Raw genomic sequence first — 22,092 nt, 5'->3', positions numbered from 1 at the left:
AAATGCTCTCTTACATGGAGAAACTTCCTGCAAGTAAAAAGCTAGTACAGAAGGGAGCAGGCTAGGCTAGAATTACTGCTACAGTGAAAATTTTCACCAGACTTTAGCTGTTTCCAGGAAATGGAATGATATTCCTCAGGATGGGAAACTCACCAGTGCTCCTTCATGCTTTTGGCTGTCTCTAGAACTGTTCTTTTCTATGCACCACTCACATCAAATTTGTTTGGTACAATCCGCTTAAAAATTTGAAACTATACCTTTAAAAATCCACCTTCCTTGGTTTGTTTGCTGGGTTTCTGTTTTCACTTCCAGGATCTTTTTTCAGGGGAGCGGGAGTTAAAAAAGCATTTCTTTTCTGTATTCTGCAGTGAAATATTCCATTCTGTCACTACGTTATGCTGCATGTGATGCTGCTGTGGAGTAAATGAGAATACTGAGATTTAGGATTCTGTCCCATGCTTGTGGCAAACTTATTTTGTCAGGGTGGACAACCAGCTTTAGGCAATTGCTGTTTATCTCATGTGCAGAAAAATTGCAATGCAAACCTAATCTTAAACTATAGTTGTGGCAAATGCATAAACCTGTCCTGCCTGTTCATACTGCTCTTAAAATCCATAATACCACAGTGTTGTGTTTCTCATCACCACTCTTGAGTTTTTCTCCTTGTCACTTATGATGATGGTATTAGAAAGAGGCGAGAACAGAGATATAATTTCTGGGAATTTTCAAGTTGTGAGAAAATGGTTTTTTCCCCTTGGGGAAAAATTGAATTTTTGAGAAAAATAAAAATTGCCATACTTAGTATTTAGCATTCTTTCTGCATGTAAATCAATTTGCTACTTTAGAATAGCCTTTCCAATCCTGATGTCTTCCAGATATTTTAGACTTCAGTTCCCATCAGCCCTAGCCATTTTGGTCAGTGGTTAGGAATTTTGGGAACTGAAGCACAAACAGTTGGAGAGGACCACTTTAGGAAAATGAAATGTGTTGTGCATAACTTGGTTTGCTTGTAAGATTAATATTAAATTAAAAACACTCTAAAATAAGCCCCATTATTAATGATTGTGTAAATAAACTATAATTTAAAAGTTATTGTTTTAACAGGAGAGTTTTCTACCAAATCAACTTAACTAGCTGGATATTTTAGTAAGGCTGACTGTTTATTAACCTATAATAAACTACAGATATGGGGAAATTAAATGTTTTCTTCTGGACCTGTCAGTACATGCCATTTCGTCCACCTGTGCAGTGTCTCTGCTCTGTATAAAGGCAAGCAACTTCATGGGTCACTGTGTCTTAACTGTAAACTTATCAGGTGATAATTAACTTCCTTCCCATAATAATTGTGTTGCAGTTCTGCTGTTTTTTAGCAGGTTGCCAGCTGAAGGCTGCAACAGACTTTATTTTAGGCTAGGGGCCAACTGCAACTTTTTAACCATATTTTAACTGTGCCCACACTAAATGACTATTAACACAGAGAACATTCACATTTATACATGTTAATAGCCTCCTGTACTGTTACCTCAAAATTAATCTGATTTTCCACACTGCTCATTAGGCTTTCTAATGAACTAAGCAAGAAGATTTATCTTAAGCTAGCTTTCCCCAACCTGGTGGCTTCTAGATGTGTTGGGCAGTAACTCCCATAATTCCACTGTCCACATCTGGAACCCACCAGGTTGGGAAAACCTGTCTTAAATACTTCACAAGCAAATGTAAGTATCTACACGATGCCTTTTGTAATTGAATTCAGCATAAACTAGTTAATCAGCTCCTCTCCATGTTCTATAACAGATCAAGTGGCACCGGAGGATATTGTAGGCTACTGATCTTAGCAAGAAAGCTCCTTTACATTATTTTCTTCACAGCACAACTTTCCCCTGTGCTCTTATGGCCTTAAGAATCAGCTGGCACCAGGTACAATGCCTTTTACCAGTTCTGTCCTGACAAAGTATCCTGTATTGTTTCTAAGCACAGGAGTGAGCAGTGAGGTTTCCCTTTATGAGCAGCCCCCAAAGGTTCAAGAGCAAGTTCTACTGTATCAACGTACTAAGTTATTGGAATTAGACATTTATTTTGGGTTGGGAAGCGATATAATATACATAGTGTGGCACTTGAAATACTAATATTTATTAGTCTCAATTTATTTATTTTTAAAGTAGCGTTTGGCATGGTTGTTTCAACCCTTCACAGGGTTGAATGAATTTGCAAGACTCATGTTATGATAAACAAATTCTTCTGATAAAAATTTTGAGATTACTCTTGGTAGTAAATCTGTATGTAGGCGTTTCTGTTATTTGCCAATTTGGGTTGTGACCTGAGTCGTGGACAGGTTAAGTTCGTGAGTCAGGGTACACTGTAATCTGCATTTTGAGGAAGCACAAGGTGAAAGGACAAGTGAAGGAAGAAATGAGGGCACATCCATGAAATACGGCTGGCTGGGACAAGAGAGAGAGCCTTTTCTGTGGTCCTGCCTAAGCCACAGATACCTTTGCTTGCCATTTCTGTTTTGATATTCTGCAGTCTCCTGGAGTTATTCCCCTTTTTAGCCTAATGGGCTGCTGTTAGCCTGCAGCTTGCTCCAGAAGCTTAATCCAGTCTCCGCCTTCAGGCCCTTGCCAGGCCATCTATGTTGTGGGCTGATTCTACTGGATGACTCCAGCCTGCTTGTAGTGGTAGCAGTTCATCTGGAAAAAGGTGTGTGCATGTTGTTAGGCTTGGTGTTTTTTGTTGTTTTGGGTCATCTGCTTTGGATGAGTTTCAGATTCACTTCAGTAAACTCATTGGTATCCTAGATTAGAAAGTCTTATCCTCATTTAGCTTTTGTAAAATTAAATGCTTCATTCCTTTGCATTATGCAACAAGTGCATGTTGTCCTGCACAAAATGTGTACTTCTAATGTTTGCTTTGTACTTGTGACCCAGTTGGAGACTGACAATATAAGATTGATTTGTATTGGCCTGGAAGGAACCAAATAGATTTCGGGGCTAATACATGAAAAACAGTTTGATAAGTGAAGAAAAGGCTTGTTCTGAGATGTGTGTGTGTTAAGCTTCTGAACTCAGAAAAGCCTCAGTGTAGCTAAAGAACACGGATGCTCTCAGTGATCTTATTCCAACAATTATATAGCGTAGCAAATCGTTTAAGAGGGTGATTTTTTCTTCTTGATAATCCTTGTAGAAATAGTGGCCATCCAAAAAGGAAAGCAATTCTGTGCCAAACAGGAAATTAAAAATATAAATTCCTGACATTAACAAGGAATGTCTCTTGCATCTGGAATGAGGGATTTTTTTTAAACCCTTTATTTTGCCCATGGCCCTATTCTTTTGTTTTACTGTAGTATTATTTAGAAAAACACTTGTGGTACTTTGCTGGGGAGGACAAGAGAGAGGTTATACTGAAAGAATTTTGCCATAGGGCTACAAGTTCTTCATGGCATCCTTTCACAGTATGTGTTTTCGTCTCAGAATGCCAGGTGGGCTCCACATTTTTCTTTATCAGAAATAGGCCCAGCTATGTCCACTGAGAGTCAGTTGTTATAGTCATCCTGCTTTGAGAGAAAATCCTGCAGATTTGACCAACCTTCTCATATAGGATACAAATATTCTAAGGTAACATATTTTACAGACAGCTTCCCTTCATTCATTACTTTCAAAGTTCTTGACCGTGTGGATAACCTCCATAGATGTTGCCTCCCTCTTCAAGCATCACTGAACATGTGTAGGCAGTAGGTAGAGCCAGGAGGAGGATGAATGTGACGTTAGGGACCAGAAGAGCCCTGGTGACCTATTGTCTTCTAATCGCATGGAGCTCATTCATGTGAGTAATGGATGAATGGGATTTAAGGTTGGGTAAAGACAGTGCTAGAATCCAGACTCCTTTCTGACCTATATTTCTTTATCCTCTCTGTATTCCTCTCTCTCCTCTTTGCTGGATATCCCGAGGTCTGTCTTAATTTGAATAATAAACTGCATTTGACTGTGCAAAAGTCTGCATTCTTTGGGTAATTTAATGTAACTTATGTAGAACCCATTCTAGAGTTCATGTGGCTGTTTGATACCTGGAATATTCCAGTCGGATGGGTAGCTGATGGCCATGCTGGATCTTGGAGGTCATTTAGCAAAGCTGTATAACATCTAATAAGCTTCTGCTGATGGCTTTGATTTGTAGGCTACCAGGTTGCTTGGCTGGTAGGCCATTTATCAATTACTCAATTGCTTTTCTAAGGTTGCATCCTTGTCCTCTTTTTGACTGTGTGGATAGTAATATATGTCAACAACTATGTTTTTCTTATTTTTTGCTCCCTTTAAATTTAGCCAGCAGCTTTCACTTGGGCTCCTAAGTTCTTCTTCTTGAATTTCTGTGCAGATATATGTGTCTCTCATATAGTGCAACTCTACCCCCCTTTTTTGTCCTTTCTATTTTCCTTGAACAGGCTGTATCCATCAATTGTAGAGTTCCAGTCTTATGAGTCATCCCACCAAGTTTCTGTTATTCCTGTAAGATCATAATTGCCCTCATGTACTATGAGCTCAAGTTTGTGTTGCTTGTTTCCCATGCTCTGGGCATTGGTGTAGAGACATCAAAGTTCATTCTTGCTGTGCCCTGCTTTCTACGTTTCTGGGGAGACTGGTGCTGGGCCCTGCTTGAGCTTTTTTCCCTGTTGAAATGTATGTCTTTGCCAGGTGATGGTATGCCATGCTGCACATCTTCCTCCCATATAGGTTTTAGTTTAAAGCTCTTCTGATGAGGTTTTTCATGTGGTGGCCAAACACCGACTTCCTGTTCTTTGTGAGGTGCAGCCCATCATTTGCCAGTAGTCCATCTTGCAGGAAGCTTAGCTTGTGGTCCCAGAATCCAAATCTCTCTTTACAGCACCACCATCGTAGACAGTCATTCACCTGAAGGATTTTTCTTTCTCTAACAGTTCCTCTTCCACGTACTGGTAGGATTGAAGAGAAGACTATCTGGGCCCCAGTGTTTTTTTATTTTCCTCCCTAGAGCTTCGAATTCTGAAGTTATATCAGCAAAACTTCTCCTGGCAGTGTCGTTAGTTCCCACATGGAAGAGAAGGAAAGGGTATTTGTCAGTGGGTCGTATGACTTGGGTGAACTTGCTGGTTATATCTTTAATCTTGGTGCCAGGGAAACAGCAAAGTTGACGATCACGACATACTGTACATATTTTTCCATTCCGCACAGGAGGGAATCTCCCACAACTAGCACTTTTCTCCTTTTCTTTTCTTTTCTTTTTTTTTTTTTTTTTTTTTTTTGCAAATTTTGCTCTCCTTTTCCTTGCTTGATTGGTCTTTTGTCTCTGAAAAAGAGCTACTTAGTGTGTTGTGTGGTTCTTTTATAGTGGGTTTCTTACACATCTCTTCCTCAAGTAACTCGAAGCGGTTTGAGAGTTCCACTGCTTCCATGGATGCAGAGTGTTTTCTAGCTCTTCTGCGTCCAACTGTCACCCTGTTCCAGCAAGTTTTCTCATTTTCCTTTCTCTCAGGGTTCTCTTCTGCTTCCTCTGCTTGCAGATGCTCTTCTTCCTTCTAGACGACACCTACATCTTGCAGCTCTTCCCCTCTGTCCAGATACTCCTCATTTTCTTTTATTGTCCAGAGGGTGGACACCCGCTGCTCCAGTGCTCTCACTTTTTCCTGTAGCAGGGGTATGAGTGTGCAGCAGTTGCAGTTGTTGCAGGGCACCACACTGGAGTCTTCTTGGTGCATTGCTTGTGCCACCACTTGCAGTGGGGGATTTAAGGTGAAAATAAGGAGGAGAAGCAAAACAGAGGAGAAAAAATAATGTTAGGGACCTCCCGCTGGACCTCCCCCACTGAACTCCTCTGCCATACTCCTGTTAGCTTGCTCTGGTCCCTCGCTCCCTGGGAGCTTGGCTGATTGTAACTCAGAGACCTTAGATCAGCTGGGGCAGCTTGCTCTGATGTGCTCTGCTCCACTTGGAATCATAAACCAGAATCATAAACCAAGTTACCTGATAACAGCAGGCATACTAAGCATCTCAGAGGCCCACCTCAAAAAGGTATAATAACAGCTTTCACCTGAGTAAGTGGTGGCTCACAATACCCACAGACTCCATCAACTAACATTCTTCCAGCAACTCAGTCTGGAGCGATCAAATGGAAAAAAGTTTCCTTTCTTTTTTCTATTACCTTCTTATCCAGCAAGGTAGAGTGACATTCCTTGAACATGATAAAATGTATTCCCATTATTTGAGTATGTTGGAGTTGATAGATCATATAGACAAAACACATTAATGGAGGCCGAAGGACATGCAGGCTTACAGGAAAAATTCTTTTTCCAGTAACAAATCACTTGAAATGTCATGTCTGTCTTCTTTTAGCATGTATTATTATTTTAAAATGATTCTTTATTATTCAAGATACCAGTAAGTCAGATTCCTGGATGTTGATGTTTACTAGCATACCCCAGATTTGTTGGCTGTGTTTCAGTACCAATGGGTACATTTCAGAGCATGAATACCTATGAAAAGGAATGAGGTGAAATTGTATTGACTGTTCTCAGGTTTTCTTTTGTGAGATGCCAAGTTCTCTGATCTTGTTTAATCTGCATTAAATGCCAATTGAATTACTTTGATGCGAACAAAGTTACTTTAGTATTAATAGAGTACCAACAACTTTGTCTTACTTTGTTCTGATTTTCAAAGTATGGAAATAACTTGTTGGCTTTTAGCTTTATTTTGCATATTTTAAGGTTACAAAAATCCTTATTGTCCAAGTAATGAATTATGAAGATTAATTAATTCCTTGTTTGCTATGTTTTTTGATGTCAGTATGAAATCAGTAACATTTGTTTTTGCAGCCCCCTTTCCATGTGGAAGAATAGTAACGCTCCTGTACAGCAGAGAAAAAGAGTTGCCACTTTACATTCTTATTGATTATGATACACTGTGTAAACTTCACCTATCTGAGAGTGAGATGATCAACAAGCTGAGTCCCAGATGACTGGCCTCATCTTTGAGTGTCAGTAATGAAGACCAGTACCTTTCATTCTTGATTAAGTTGTTTGCTTCTACTGAATTACTTCACTTTAATATAAAATCTAATTCTGTTGATTTTGGGATTTATATTGTCCCTCTTATATTGTCCAGTAGCAGCAGAAGCATCTCAAGATATTCTTCAACAAAAGTACTTGTACAAGGTAAAATGCAACACAAAATCTACTTAGAGAAGACTTACTAAATGAATGGAACTGAAATTAGTCATGACCAGGTTGCATAAAATTGATACTTTTAAAAATATGTTTTAAACTGAAATGTTTTTTAAAGTGCAGTTTTAATAAGTAATGTGCTATGAGATCCCATATACCACTTTGGCCATTTGCTTTTGCAGTGGCTGAAGTTTCCAAACACTTTCAGGGTGAGTCCCATGCAGAGCAATAATCTAATCACCTAGGATCTGATGACTGCTGGATCTACTTGAGGGTGTGGCTTTTTCCCACTCCTGAGGAGTGCTGCCAGCCTAATGTCTCTGTGCCTTAGTTGCATTTGGAGTCTCCTTTTTCTGTTTGCTGGTTTGCATGTTAAGTTTTTGCATTTGGAGGGGTTTTTCCTTTCTTGTGTCAAGGGTGCATGCATAGAGATTATCACAAAATCGATTGGTAACATTTTTGGCAGAATTGAGGGGAGGTTCCAATAGTCCTAAAATGCTACAAGAGCATATCTCTCCGTTTTTGTTCTTTAAAAACTCTTTGAAGATGTTGGCCATGATCTAGCCAGAACTGAATATTTGAAACCCCTTGTTGTCAATAAGTATCTGAATGCAATAAATAAAATATATATCAAGAGGGGATGTTTAAGCATATGTTTAATGTCCCTGTTCAAATCAGTGAAGCTTAATTGTTTTGTTTTATTGGACCAAGATCATTACTACTTGTAGCCAGGACTTTAAAATAAATGTAGGTGCTACCATTTAACACAGAGTAGATTATTTCGGGGTGGGGGTGTATAGAGCCAATGTGGTATAATAGTTAGAATATTGCTATAAATATGGCAGTCTCTACTTCAGATTTTCACTCAGATATAGAATCTACACTATGGCTCTGTCCTTTCTCAATCTACCTCACAAGGTTGTTGTGATAGTATGAATTAATCCATAGATAAGCTGAACTTCTCAGTGAAAGACTGGACATTAATGTACTGAATAAATACCACGACCAACATTTTCTTAGCCAAGTGTGATCTGGTGCTCATGTTGTTTAATCTGGGAACCCTTGGACGTTTGCTTTTATTCCATTCCCAGACTGAACTATAGGCCATAGGCCAGCAGTAAAACTTTGCATGAAGAAAATACCAGGTTCAAACCCTGGTGTCTCCAGGTGGACTGGAAACACTTTGGCCTGAAAGTCTGAAGCATTATTTCCAGTCGTTTTCACCAGTACAGGGCTAGGTGGGCCAGTGGTAACTTCCTTCTCCTTAACAGAAGGGAAATCAGCAATGTAGCCACAATGGAAATAAGAAATCTATGAGCTACATGCACCTCTTCCCATCACTACTCCTTCTTCTGCAGTATGTTTCTGTTACTACACTAGCAGGTATGACCAGAGATAAGACCCCACAGAAACAAAGTAGGCATTACTGAGAAATGGGCAGCCATAAGGAACAAGTAGATAACTGTTATAGTTATTTACTGTTGGGTTTGTGGTGCTTTTAGTATGTTTTATTGTTCCGTTTTATGGCTGGATTTTAATTGTCATGAACATGTTTTAACTTGAATACCATCCTAAGAGGCCTGTGGGCTATATAGAAATGCAATAAATAATAATAACTGAAAGTATTCATTATTATAATTAACAACAACAGTGCATGGGACAGGTGATGAGCCTGCTATACAAAATTGAGAGAAGAGTGGCATTAGCTTTCAGTTTGGTACCATGCTGAAAGAGAAGTCAAACAAAGTTCCCTTCATCATTACACTTCAGTTCATTTCAGTCTTTGACCTGACAACGCAAGAATCAGAAATTTAGGTAAGTTGAGGGGCTTTTTCCAGCAGAGTGAGCCCTGTAAGTCAGCTCTTTCCTGCCTGTATTTTTAGGTGCACCAGGATGGCAGGAAGCTGAGCTTGAGCTGCTGTTGCTATGTGGAGGAGGCCTACTTAACACAAACATGTATATATTTGAAAATGCTTCTTAACAAGGGTATGATTGGTGGTAAAGCATATGAGTAGTGTGTGCATGTCAAAAGTTTACTGAAGTATTCTGGCATGACAATGACATACATCTGTGGTTTTACAAGCTAAACAAAAACAGGAAAGAGATACAGAAAGAAATAGAGGCTGCCTAAGTAATTATTGTTTGCTCTGTAAAATGTTAAGGCTGGTCTGCACATGCTCAAACTACCAAAATAAAACAAGCAGCTAAACAAGCAATGAAACCAAACACATCTGGTGTGTTGCTAATCTCTTCTTGAAATGTACGCGCTGATCCATCAGCAACATAAAAGAAGCGAGTGCACATGGGAGGCATGAAAGAGTTCCTTCCAAATACTTGCATTATGCTGCCAGTTTAACAGAACTTGGATTATAATTCTTTAGCTAATATAAATAAATGTTAATCAGTGAAGATCATTATTGTATGTGTCTCAGAGCAAATATTTGGTATCTTATATTCATTTTAGGCTCCCCATAGTTATCAGTATTTTCAATAATAGAATTGGCAAGGCTGTGAAGACAAGCTCTGAGTGAATCTAGAACTCATTGAACTATTTCTTTCCAAATTTCTTTTAGAAAGTACAGATAATTCTATGATCCTATGCATAACTAAACACATTCCAGACTTAAATCTTTTTATATTTGTAATCTGCTTCATAAAGCAGACACATACCTTTATGTTCATTAGATTTGCCTGCAAATTCTATCTACAGTAAAATTCTGGCCAGTAATTGGGGCTCCTAATGGAAAGAATCCACTGTAAATTTCAAGGAAGGCAACACATTTCCCAGAACTTACAGCTGGTTCCATGAGATTCCTGATGTCTAGATTACAATTTGTAGGCTACATAGCATTAAAAGTTTTCCTATGAATGGCAGTACAGTACATTGCTCTACATGCATCATACATTCAGCATAGCATTCAGGGTCTTTGGATGACATCCAATGGAAGGTGATTCCATAAGGTTTTAATTGACAGTTTAATTGCAGGCAAACCAGTGTAGCTTTATGAATGTCATGGTGTCCATGGGCATCTCCTATCCTGCCCACAAGGAGGTACCCAATGCATCATCCATGGGTACCAGTTTCTCCTGGTTTTTTGTACACATTCATGGATTTCTGTGAAATACATATCTATTTCTAGCAATTATACATAGGCTTCAACAGAAGCAGAGCAAATATACAAATAACTGTCTGTCTGAAGGTGGCATCTGTACGCTACTCATTCATATATTGAAGCTGTTGTAAATTCCTCAATCAGTGCACTGTAGAAGGTGGATGTTTCTCCTTCCAGTGTTGTAATATAGATATTAACTAACAAAAGGGCCCAGAGAAACAATTTCTTCTTCCATTTGTTAATTTCCAGGTCACAGACAAATAATTCAAAAGAGCAGATATACCAGTGAATATTAAGTACTATTGTAAAACAAAATACATCTCCTCCCAAGAAGAAAAAACTACAGGCAGAAATTCCATTTCTGAGAGCATCTTTAAGTTGAATTTGTTTGTCATTTGGACCGCATATGCACATAGCATGAGTAAGCCAAATGTTTGTCTTAGTGTACATATATATTTAGCCTTTCTGTGTCTATAAAACACTTAGAAAAACTTCTATATACAGCCAGCCTACTTACAGATACAGTTTGCAGAAATTAAGGCTGCAGGACCCCCACAAAAGTAGAAATCTGCGAATATCTATAGCCCACCTTCCAAACCTTAATTCTTAATACCATTGACCATACAGATTGTACTGGATTGATTCTCCTCCTCTCTCTCATGCCATGATCTGACTCAGCGGGGCTCCTCTTCTTCATTTATTACATTATAATGTTCTTATTCCCTGCCGCCCCCCGGTGGTGATTTTCTTCAGTAGGCCGCAGAACCCCAAAAGTTCCCATGTTCGTTACTACAAACCTTTTCCCAGGGACAGCCTGTACGGGATGCTCCCAGAATGTATGTTCAAAGGAAGCATTTGCTGTATTGCAGCACCAACAAGTATCTGAATTAAACAATCTCTTATTAAAGAGAGATCGGAGTGACCAAACGCACAATTGAAAGACATGAAACAAAAGTTTTTTGCTGAATAAAATAACATACCAGCCAAGAAAGTCTGCACAGAGCGAAGATGGTTTCCAGCAAAGGGCCGGGTGGAATTCCAGAGAGTACTTTGGAATACTGGGTGAATTCCAGGGGACTGGATGGCCACAGTCTGCAATATTTTCTGGCCTGCAAAGATTTGAGCTCCAAACTCTTCCCTTGTTCTAAAAGTTCACTTTAAGTACAGTTTAGTTACTGAATGTGTAAACTGCATTCCCCGGAATAGCATGAAATGAAGCATATTGTTTAGAAAGGCTAATTATGTTATAATACATTTAATGATAACTGAACTAATATTTATTACAAATATCATTATACTGCTCTTCAGCTTATAATATCAGCATAACATACATAAAAGTAACAAAAAGAAATCTTGATTAAATGCAATGTGCAATAAAAATGAACTATTAAATGCAAAGGCATACAGTATACTGCCCACAATGAGCTTAAACCATTTTAAGTGCAGGGCAAATAAATGCATTTAGACCTGTGGGCAAAAAATATAATATGTCAGTAGTTGCACTTCTGTATGGGAAGTTTTCCACAGAGTGCCACATCAAGGAAGGGTGAACTGTTCTTCCATAATATGCCAGTGGAACTTGGAGAAGAGTCTCTCTTGTTCAAGCAAAGATGCCCTTTTATAGGGAGAAGGGCACCTACACAGATATGCCTGTATCCCTGAGAATATTCTTGTAGTAATAGATCAGGCTTTGGAGACTTAAATAGTTCAGTCTTGAGATGAATGATAGGTGAGATGCTGAGGAAGTGCTTTCTTCCTCTCTTTTTCAACAAATGACTGAAGAACTTCCCATGGCAGTGACTGGATACTTCAGCTATCATCATATTTTTCTTCTTAACTTTGTAGTAGATATGCCTACAGCTCAAGAACCAGCAAAAGACCTCTGTAGTTGAAGGCAAATGGAACACAAAAATGAGTGTGTGTGGATCCAATGCTTGCCAAGATTTTGAAGAGTTCAGCTAAAATACAGTGTCCAGTGCTTTATCCTTTGTGTGTCCAATGTTTGTTAGAAGGTTAACTTATTCTTGGCTTGTATAATTTCCACTGTACTTGGAAAAAAACTGGAACAAAATCATCTCTTTTGTGATTGAATATTTCAGACCACATCCCTTATCTGTATGCTGCCAGAACAGTCTGGATAGCAGGAAACTTCTGTGCAGAAGTGTCTGCTTTAAGACTTCTTCCACTATCTTTCTGCATTCCTACAAACATTCCTAGAAGTGCATTCATGGATATATTTCTAATTTTGTAGTCATTCCCATGCCCTAGTTGGAATTGACTTCATATAGCAGATATGGGGAAACTCCAGGTCAGGTAATCTGGACTACAGAGCATTACCTGAGATAGCTTTCTATGCCATGCCCTGCTTCCTGAAAGGTAGTGAAGAGCAGATTCTTGGCTGTTCTCTCTGATCAGTGAAAGGATTCCCTTTAAAACTGTACACACCATCTCAAAGGATGAGCAGTGCTTTGTCCTGTTCTTCCTAAAGGGAAAGCTATGGGGTAGGCAAAACCATCCCACCTGGTTGTGTATCTCCAGCCCATTCCTCAGTTGAGGATTTGATTTTGCTGCCCACAGGTTTTCCTCAGTTTGACTCCTAAGCAAGGAACAGGCTGAGGCTCTCCAGCTGGTATTTTGACTGGAGACCAGCTTCATGCTATCATCTGGTCCTCATAAGGCTTGATTGAAGAGCCATCTGGCCTCCCCATCTAGATATAGTTACCAGTCCTTTCCATATAGTATCAAAAAGCTTTTTGCTATCAGGAAAATTGCATGCTTTAATTCCAGATTCATATGTGAAAAGGTAATGGATAAAGCCAAAGCTTTTATAAGTGGACATATTTCTAAGGCGGAGAGAAAGCTTAATTAGCTACGTAATAGTCTGTTTTTGACTTCTTACCAAAACAGAAAAAAGACTTGCTACACCTACTTAAATCTTGGCACAGTTACTGAAAAACTACTCTATATTTGAAATACCTAATCAGAATGCCTGCTGTTCTCATTAGAATATATTAGTTTTTGGGAGGTTGCACCCACAATAGACAAGCTGTTTGAATAATTAAAGCCCTTTTAATCCATTTTAATCCAAGAATAATCCAATTTATTTGGATCTCTGTACTACCCTTTATGTTTCCAGTCATTTTTTAGTGTTGACATTTTCAGAATGTGGCAAAGGAGGGTTAAAAGGGAACTCTTATGCAAATATGTAGGAAAGAATTACTTGTCTTTTTCCACTGAATCTCACATTTTAAATGGTGGTCATAAGTGAAATCATGTGGGTAGGTAGAACTTAAAAACTTTTGATTAAAAAATTGAAAAGACCTTTTGCTGTCAAGTCTGTTCATTAGATGATTAGCAGAATCTTAATCAATGAAAATAAAGTTGGATGCTTGTTAGCAAATTGCCTTGTAAGTACATTACAAAGGTAATTGGCTTTATAGCAAAATGTACTGTGAATTGAAGGCCTATTTCTGGAAAGTGCAAACTACTGAAAGAACAGCAATAATAAAGAAGGAGATATGCACCAGTGGCAATTCAAAGCAATAGACACTTTCCTTCTAGTAAAATTTAGGATTAATTCTTCCCTAGCTTCAAACCCATGTAGCAAACTGTTTGACTTTTCTCCTAGTGTGCAGGTTATATTTTTGGGAAGCAAATGAATGTAAAGATGTAAAGCCGGTTACTTGAACTCGACAGTAGGGAACCATAACCATTCTGATAACACTTTCTCTCCTTTCTCCTCTTTTCTTAAAAAAGTGCAGCACTTCAGAAAGGGAGTGTATAGTCTGTATGAAGATTTGCTAGGAATTGAAGGAACAAAAGCTGGTCTTTTTCAAGGCCAAGTGTGAATATGAAAAAAAGCCTTGCTGAATTAGACCAAAATTTCGATTCAGTATTCTGCTTTCCACGGTGGAAAACAAGATGCTTTTCGGAAGATCATAAAAAGTCCGTGAAGACAACAGCCTGCCTATACAAATAAGCATGCACACATATACGTATATTCAGACTACCTCTGATTATGGAGGTTCCACATAGCTAGTCATTATAAACCTGTCCTTCCTGAATTTGTCCCAACACCCTTTTAAAGCCTTCTGAGGTAGTAGCCACTGCCACTTCTAGGGCAGTGAATTCCATCAATTAATTATGCATTGTATGAAGAAGTGTGTACCCATTGCAATTTAACTTCCAGTGACAACTTTCAATTTACTGCAAAGTTTCACTATTTTTTGGATTAAAAGAGCCCTGCTGCTCTATTTACTGTACATATTTTAATTGTTATTGTTTTAATGTATTTTGTATTTTATTTGATGTTGTAAGCTGCCCCGAGGCCTCGGCAAGGGGCGGCATAGAAATGTTTTAATAAATAAATAAATAAATAAATATTGCCCAAATCTTGTCTTTACAGGTTTAGGAGTAGTATTAGAAGGATCAAAGAGCATGGCATGGGGAGGGAAACTAGTCATCCATAAGAAGTCGTACACACCATCCGGGCATGTACTGATGACGCTGATGCAACTATATGCCAAACAGCAGGGGTAGGAAAAGGTAGATCTGGTAGAACTCTGGATGAGTTGCAGTAAATTGACAAAGACTGCTGACTCCATAATGTTAACAATAGGTCACAATCCAAACTGCCCTGTTGAAATTAACAAAGTTTTGTTGTTCGAAGACTGTGATCTTCATTCAGTTCTGATACTCAGAATTCTTGTATATGGCTTTGATGGATCTCAGAGGACTAGTGAAAAACAAAGTAGATGCCACAAGCCTGAAGTATACTTATTATCCCCAGACAAAATTCCTACTAGGTAGAGAAAGATTTCATTTTTTCAGTAATACACTGTGATCTGAATATTGTTGCATTGTTGTTGTTATTAGCACTGGAGGCCTTCCACACTAAGAAGACCTTCCTTCTAGTTGTTACCAACTAAGTCTCCCTCAGAGGTTGCAGGCAGGCCTTAGATCATGATCATAGTGTCCACGTAGATTGCAGCTGAAGAGGTGTTCAGTCAAGTATTGCATTTGTAGTACCAAACTGCATATGACTTTATAGATTAAAATGAGCACCTTGAATTATGCTTAGAGGCATACAGGCAGGCAGTATAAGCAGACCAATATTCTAGTCCATGCTATTTTTCTGACACATTTTGCACCAGTTACCATTTCTGGACTGTCTTCAAAGGTAGGGTCATGAAGAGCACATTGCAGTAATCTAAGTTTGAGTTTACCCAAGCATATATCACCGAAGTAAGGTTTTGTCCATCGATTGCAGTAAATTGTAGTGAAGTTCCATTTAGCCCATTAATTGGGCATTGGTACATGTGTTGATACATGGAGTTACAACCCTTTCAGCCTAACGGTTTAATTCTATTTTGGAGGAGCTCTGCAGGGGAGGAAGAGGCAGTCTAGTGAAGAGTGGGGCTATGGTGAAAGTGTCTGTGACTGAAAGATCCCTTACAAATCTCATTGTCACGAATTCATAGCAGGAAGCTTGTCTGCTCCCAGGAAATCAGGACAATTATCTGCAAGCAGTACTAGCCTGACAAACCTCTGAAGGAAGCAGGACTGATGGCAGTTTCCTGCCCTTGCTGGTGCAAGCAAGATCATATGCCCATACCACCGCGATATTATATTGGTTACATTGGCTACCAGTTGAGCTCCAACCCCAATTTAATGTGCTTGTTTTAACATATAAAGCCCTAAATGGCTTGGGACCAGGATACCCAAGGACCTCCTGCTCCCATGTAAAATACCCAGTTCCGAAGATCAGGTGAGGCCCTTCTGGGAAAGACATCCTTTAAAGGAGGTAAAGAGGATGACAAACAGAAGAGGGGCCTCCTCAGTGGCTGCGCCCCATTTGTGGAATGGCCTTCAAAAAATAGTTCGCCTGATGCCATCTTTGCAATCTTTTCAGCACCAGGCAAAAACTGATAGTTATAGCGAAATATAAATTGAACAAATAAATAAATGGGTTTCTGCCACCACAGGAAAGTGCTGATTGTACACAAAAACTTCCTCCTCTGTAGCACAGGGGGCAAGGACAAACTGACAGACTTGAAAGGAGAACTTCCATGTGTTGACCTGATGTAGCATAATGTATCTGCAAGTAAAGTTTGGGACTGCATTTTTTAAAATACTCCTAGCTTGTCAGGAAATTAAGCGATTAATCCAAGAGTGTCGTAAAACATTAGGAAAATTAAGTGTTATAAAAAACAACTTAGAGATGTCTTTGAAGTGAAGGTCATTTAATCCATGTATACTTCCTAAACCACTTGCAGAGCCAGAATTGGGTGTATACAAAAGAAAATAAAAGTGAAGACTTTAGCATATAATTTCTATCTGATATTTACAATATTTGAACAAAATTTTAATGAATGATTGCAATATCAAAATATTTGGACAACTATGTTGTAGTAAAGGTAAAATTAAATCAGAATTCTCATCCAGTAGTCCAAGTTGTTTTGTTCCTTTCTGGAATGCGTAGGCTGTTATCTTTGTTGTCATAATTCTTTAGCCTTGCTTTTGCCCAACTATTTTCTGGCATGTTAAGTAGAAAGAATATTTTTAGTGCCTATGGGATTTTTTTTCCACATTATTTTATACACAGTGATGGTGGCCAACAACATATCCTCAGAGTACCTGTCTTTTGACACATGAGTTAATTTAGAATAAAATCTGCATTGCCAGATTTAAATGGAATTAGGTTGTGTAACTTCTGCCATGGAGTTCTGTTGAGCACATGAAATGACTAAGTGAGGAATTTTTTTGCTTGTTTACATTCTTACGGATGGAGAGATTCTCAGAAATCCTGAGAATTGCTGTTTCTCCTTGCTGTTTCTGCCAACAGAAAACAAATGTACATTCTGTAGTGTAAAACTGTATTGAAATGCTGCATAGTAGCAAATCTGTATAGTAGTAAGACAAGTGTGAGGAAGACAAAAAGCGCAGGAGCTCCAGTTTCTTTACCAGTACTGGGCAACCTTTTCTTTTTTTTTTTACCCGAAGACCACATGTTGTGACAGCTAAGCTATCATTGTGCCTCCGCACACCTAAATGGGCATGGAGGGGAAGAGGTGGTTTTAAATGGGATGACATATATATCCAAGATTACTATAGAAACAATTCAGTAATTGTAATTCTACACTGTAGATATGCTTACAGAACATTTACAATAAAACAGCTTAAGTAGGAGCTTGATATGAAAAGACAAGTTAGACAGCAGAGAAGAGGTCTGCATGCATGTGCTATTTTCTGTATGTGTATGTGTGTTTGTATATTAGAAAAAATATAGACAACTGTATTTGGTTGGGCTTTGATCAAATGTATAAAGGGTTTCAACATAGGAAATAAATGTTTCCATATTTAGTGCAGTAGTGGCAAACCTGTGTGGCCTTCCAGATGTTGGAATAATTCCCAGTATCCCTGGCCTCTGGCTATGCTGGATACTCTTACTCTGTTAAAGGTTGAGTCTGATAACAGATGGAGGGCCACAGGTTCTCTGTTTCTCTTTTAGTATATAAGGGTTGTTTTCATGTGAGTAAATGAACTCTATCTCAGACTGCCTCAGCAGAACTGTGGGTGAACTCTTTGGTTGGATGCAGCAGCCTTTGAAGGAAAAGAGAACTACAAAGCACAACACTACTGCCTCATTACAAATCTCTGTACTTTCCTCTTTTCTACTTCCATGTGTGAAAGGGCTCTGCACGATTGAGGGGAATCTGGGTGCAAGGAGGAACACAGGGAGAGGACTTTTGATTAAGCATAAGGATATCCTTCATGATTAATGCATGAAGGGGATTTTATATACCTTTGAATCCTAGGTTGCTGACTGGTCGGCTAGCTTGCATTCCTGAGGACGCTGGATTTGATCCAGGAGTAATATTTGCACTTACCCTAGATAATATGCTATTGTAGAGCAACATGTTTGCTGTTTACCACTTATGACTTTAATATATAATATAAAGTCCGTTGTCTCATCACAACTAATATTAAATCTATGTCCTTGTGATGGTGTTTTATCATCCAGTGTTTGAAACAGCCTGAAAAATCAATGTAGTTCTCACATCATTTCAAAAGTCTTAGTTTTATAAATAAAGGCTTATAAATTTGTGCATGATCTACAAAATTAGTGTGCTATTTTCTTACAGTATCTGTGCACTCTGAAAGATTTCTTGTTTTAAGGTTACTTGTGAACCTAAGAGAATGCTAGGAACATTCTTTATCAATAGCTTTCTGTTAACTTTCTTAATTGCATAGAGGGCTGCTTCTTCATACAGATGTCTCATTGTTATGGAAAATTAGTGTGTCCTAACAGCTGGATCATAGGGTAACTTGGCATTTTGCTATGTTGGAAAGAGAAGCCGTGTATATATTTAGTCCCACTCTGTGTATGTGTTTCAGTAAATGCCAAACATATCTATAAGATTATTCAAAGCCATACAATAAATCTGTATTCACTTTTCCATCACTTAGAAATAAATGCTAATAGTAATAAAAGAATTATTATAAAACTGGAAGGATAATACTAAATTCCTATAATGCAGTGGACTGAGCATGTGGCAATGCCTTCACCATGCCAGTGGGTGGTATATAGACGCTAGTCACAGAGGGTCACAAATTCAGATATTTGGTTTGAGTTTGATGAATCTCATCCATATTTTTCCTGGAAAATAGCATGTTTGTTTATATTTAATTTACAAAGCTTTATAGGCAGTTTATAATATTTCATAAACAAGACCTAAACAATAAAATATTGTATTTTTTCCATAATGCAAATGTTTAAAGATAGTATAATTTAAAAAGAATAAATAATATGTAGGCAGATAAATCATATGTAGACCAGATATGGATGCCCCCATCAATCCATTAGGTAATTTAGACATCCTTAAATCCCTTAGCACAGAGGGTTGACTTTACTTAATACTGCAAGGAGAACATTGTTGTTTGTAGGTGGGTCTCAGTGGGGATATCTTTCTGAAATGGTCCTCTCACTTGTTGGTTGTGGCACTCAGAAGATGGGTAGATTGCAGCTGGGAGATGCAGTCTGTCAGATATTGCAATCCCAAGCAGTGTTGGTTCGGTTATTAATCTGACAGCTTGAAGATTCGGAATGGTTTCAAGGGCAGTTCCATGTAGAAAGCATTGCAGTTATCTAATGCAGAGATTACTAGAGCATGGAGTACTGTAACAAGGCAACTCCTGTCCAGATAGGGATGTAGCTAGACTACCAACTGAAACTGGTAGAAGAGCTCTCTCTGTGTGTGTCAGTGGCTAATGATAAATTCAAATCTATACAGTTGCATTATGGCTTCATTACTGTAGGGACGGGGAGATGGAAAGTTTCTGCCATGAAGAATACTGGGATACATGCCAGAGCCAGCTACAGGATGGTGGGAGAAGTGAGCGAACACCCCATAGTGAGCTTGATTGTCTATTGGGCGTAGCATGGGCTGTCCAGCAAACAACCAGCTCACCATAACTTACTCACAAGGTGACTCAGCATGATGTGTGAACGCACTCAATGTGTGCATCATAGAGTTGATCTACAAATTATGTAATCTCTTGTACCAGAACACAAAAAAGGAAGTACTAAAAGACATACAATGACATAAAAATTGTTTATGCAGCAAAAACATAGCATAAAATTGTTTCACATTGAAGTACAGCAGAGGAAATTGTGAAATTTGCATCATAAGCAACTTCAAAAGAGTTGCTTAAAAGTATTCACACCATCTAAGGTGTAAAATGGGCCTGCTTCAAAAATGTCTTCTAAAATACTGTGATTAATAATGATTCCTTTAATTTATGTATTTAAAATATATTACATATGCATTCAGAATTTATAACAGTTCTGATACAAATTATCAATATAGGTGTCTTTATAAATCTCAAGTTGGTCATATTTTATATGCATTTTATAGGGAAATTTGATTTTAAATAGGAATAGTTTGGGTGAAGGCATGGATTACAAGGGGTTTTTTTCCTTACAGAGAATAACAACATCATGGCCTAAATAGCAGAAATTCTAAAAGAATTAGTCATACAAGGACAAGTGCTTAAAATCTGGAATAGAATGAAGAGCCATTACTTTCATATCAATGATAATGGATTTGGAAAAAAAAGTCGAGGCCATGGGAAAAAGTATTATTAAAACCAAGTCATTTTAAAGTCAGTTAGAAACTATCAAGGCCATACAGAAATCATTAAAATCTCATCTTGTAAATCTGTAACAAGTTTTATATTTGATTCTAGTTTAGGGTATGCCAACAAAACCTTCTCCCTGCAAAATTTCATTTTCAAATGCTGTAAACAAACAGTGTGAAAATAAAATGTATGCTTTAGATATCATAACACCACTAGTAGCTGTAAATCTTCCTTTCTGCAGACATGCTTGAGTGTACATATTCAATGTGACAAAGAGGGGCAATCTCCTTCTCAGAGAATCTTCATAGTCAAGCTCCATATGGAAATACTGTTTCCTTCAAGAAAACCAGAAGTTAAGCAACTTCTGTCAGCCTTCTTCAAACGGAGACTTTCCAGATATGTTTGAGTACAACTCCCATCATCCTCAATCAGCAAGGCCAAAAACATATCAACGGCACTATGATATGAAAGGCTGCTCTCTGTCTATAAATACCTCTGCAAAGAAGCCTTATGTTTCTTTTGATTGATATAAACCTTTTTTATAAGGTGGTTACCCTATTTTTATCACTTAATTTCTGAAGCATTACAATTTTAATGTTAACATTTCCCTTTTTTCTTTGTAGGAAATTCCACTTACTTGGATGACCATGGACCCCCACCTCGTAAGGTAAGCTGGTTCTTTGAGTTCAGTCAAATTCTGCTCCAAGCTACTCCTTGTACTAATTTACAAAGTCTGTATTCCTGTGGCAAGGTAAGGTGATACAGATGCTTTTCACTCAGAAAAGAAGGCCACAAACAGAAAAGCAGCACTGAAACCAGGTTGGAGATTTTCAGTTTCAACTAATCTTGGCACCTAATGTAAAAGAGGGAGCTTTTAAAATATCATAAATTTAGAAAACCTGGGACTTCTCTGACATTATCCCATGAAATAACCATCACCCCCTTCGCTATCCTCACAAATTTGCACTTGTCAAGGGCAGGAGGTCATGTAAGGAAGACCTCCCATGATTAGAGGATTCAGGCTTAAGTCCTGGATATACCTTAATTTCCTTCAGGAAGTTTGACTAGTTGATTGGGAACAAGTCTAAAATAATGAAGTCATGGTGAGTGTAATCCAAACTGAACAGAGGTATCCCATTCAGATCTGTGGCCCCTTTTTTGGTTTAGCCTCAAATGAATCCATAATTTCTTTTAAACTTTATTTCAAAAGGTTGTCAATGTAACTTTGAAGTTCAGTGTAAGGCACTTCGTCCTGCTTCTTTTTATTTTCTATATTTTAGAAGTATCCTCTAAACAGGCAATTACTTTTTGCTCTTGTACTGAAGAACCCTCATGTGGCATCTTTTGAAGACCAAGAGATGTGGTGCATTGGTGAGAGGCTTTCTTAAGTAAAATTAATTCCAATATTGGATATAATGGCACTGAAAGGATGAACACTCACCAGCTATAATGTAATGGATTGAAGACCTTACAGTACTTTCAGTATTTGAGTAGGTAGCATAGAGGCCTATTTGGGTATTTTAACTTTTATTTTATGCTATTTTAATTGTATTTTATTATCTGTTTTATGGACTGTTGTAAACCTGTAAGCCCGGAGACTTGAGTTTGGAGCAGTATAAAAATGACATTATTAATTAAGCTTACGTATAATTG

At 38.2% G+C, this 22,092-nt stretch overlaps 1 protein-coding gene across 1 annotated transcript in view; it reads left to right on the top strand.

Annotated features, from left to right (window-relative positions):
• The window catches only part of UST (uronyl 2-sulfotransferase), a 125,858-nt gene that overhangs the window by 29,098 nt on the left and 74,668 nt on the right, over positions 1 to 22,092 (top strand). Inside the window, exon 2 of the mRNA XM_044423021.1 lies at positions 21,063 to 21,106. Coding sequence (XP_044278956.1) covers positions 21,063 to 21,106 — 44 coding nt within the window. The remainder of the gene's footprint in view (positions 1 to 21,062; positions 21,107 to 22,092) is intronic.

Source organism: Varanus komodoensis, unplaced genomic scaffold (assembly GCF_004798865.1).
Source record: "Varanus komodoensis strain SLA01 unplaced genomic scaffold, ASM479886v1 scaffold1, whole genome shotgun sequence".
Lineage (NCBI taxonomy): Eukaryota > Metazoa > Chordata > Lepidosauria > Squamata > Varanidae > Varanus > Varanus komodoensis.
The sequence above is the reverse complement of the archived record's forward strand: the minus strand, read 5'-3'. Positions and strand labels throughout refer to the sequence as shown.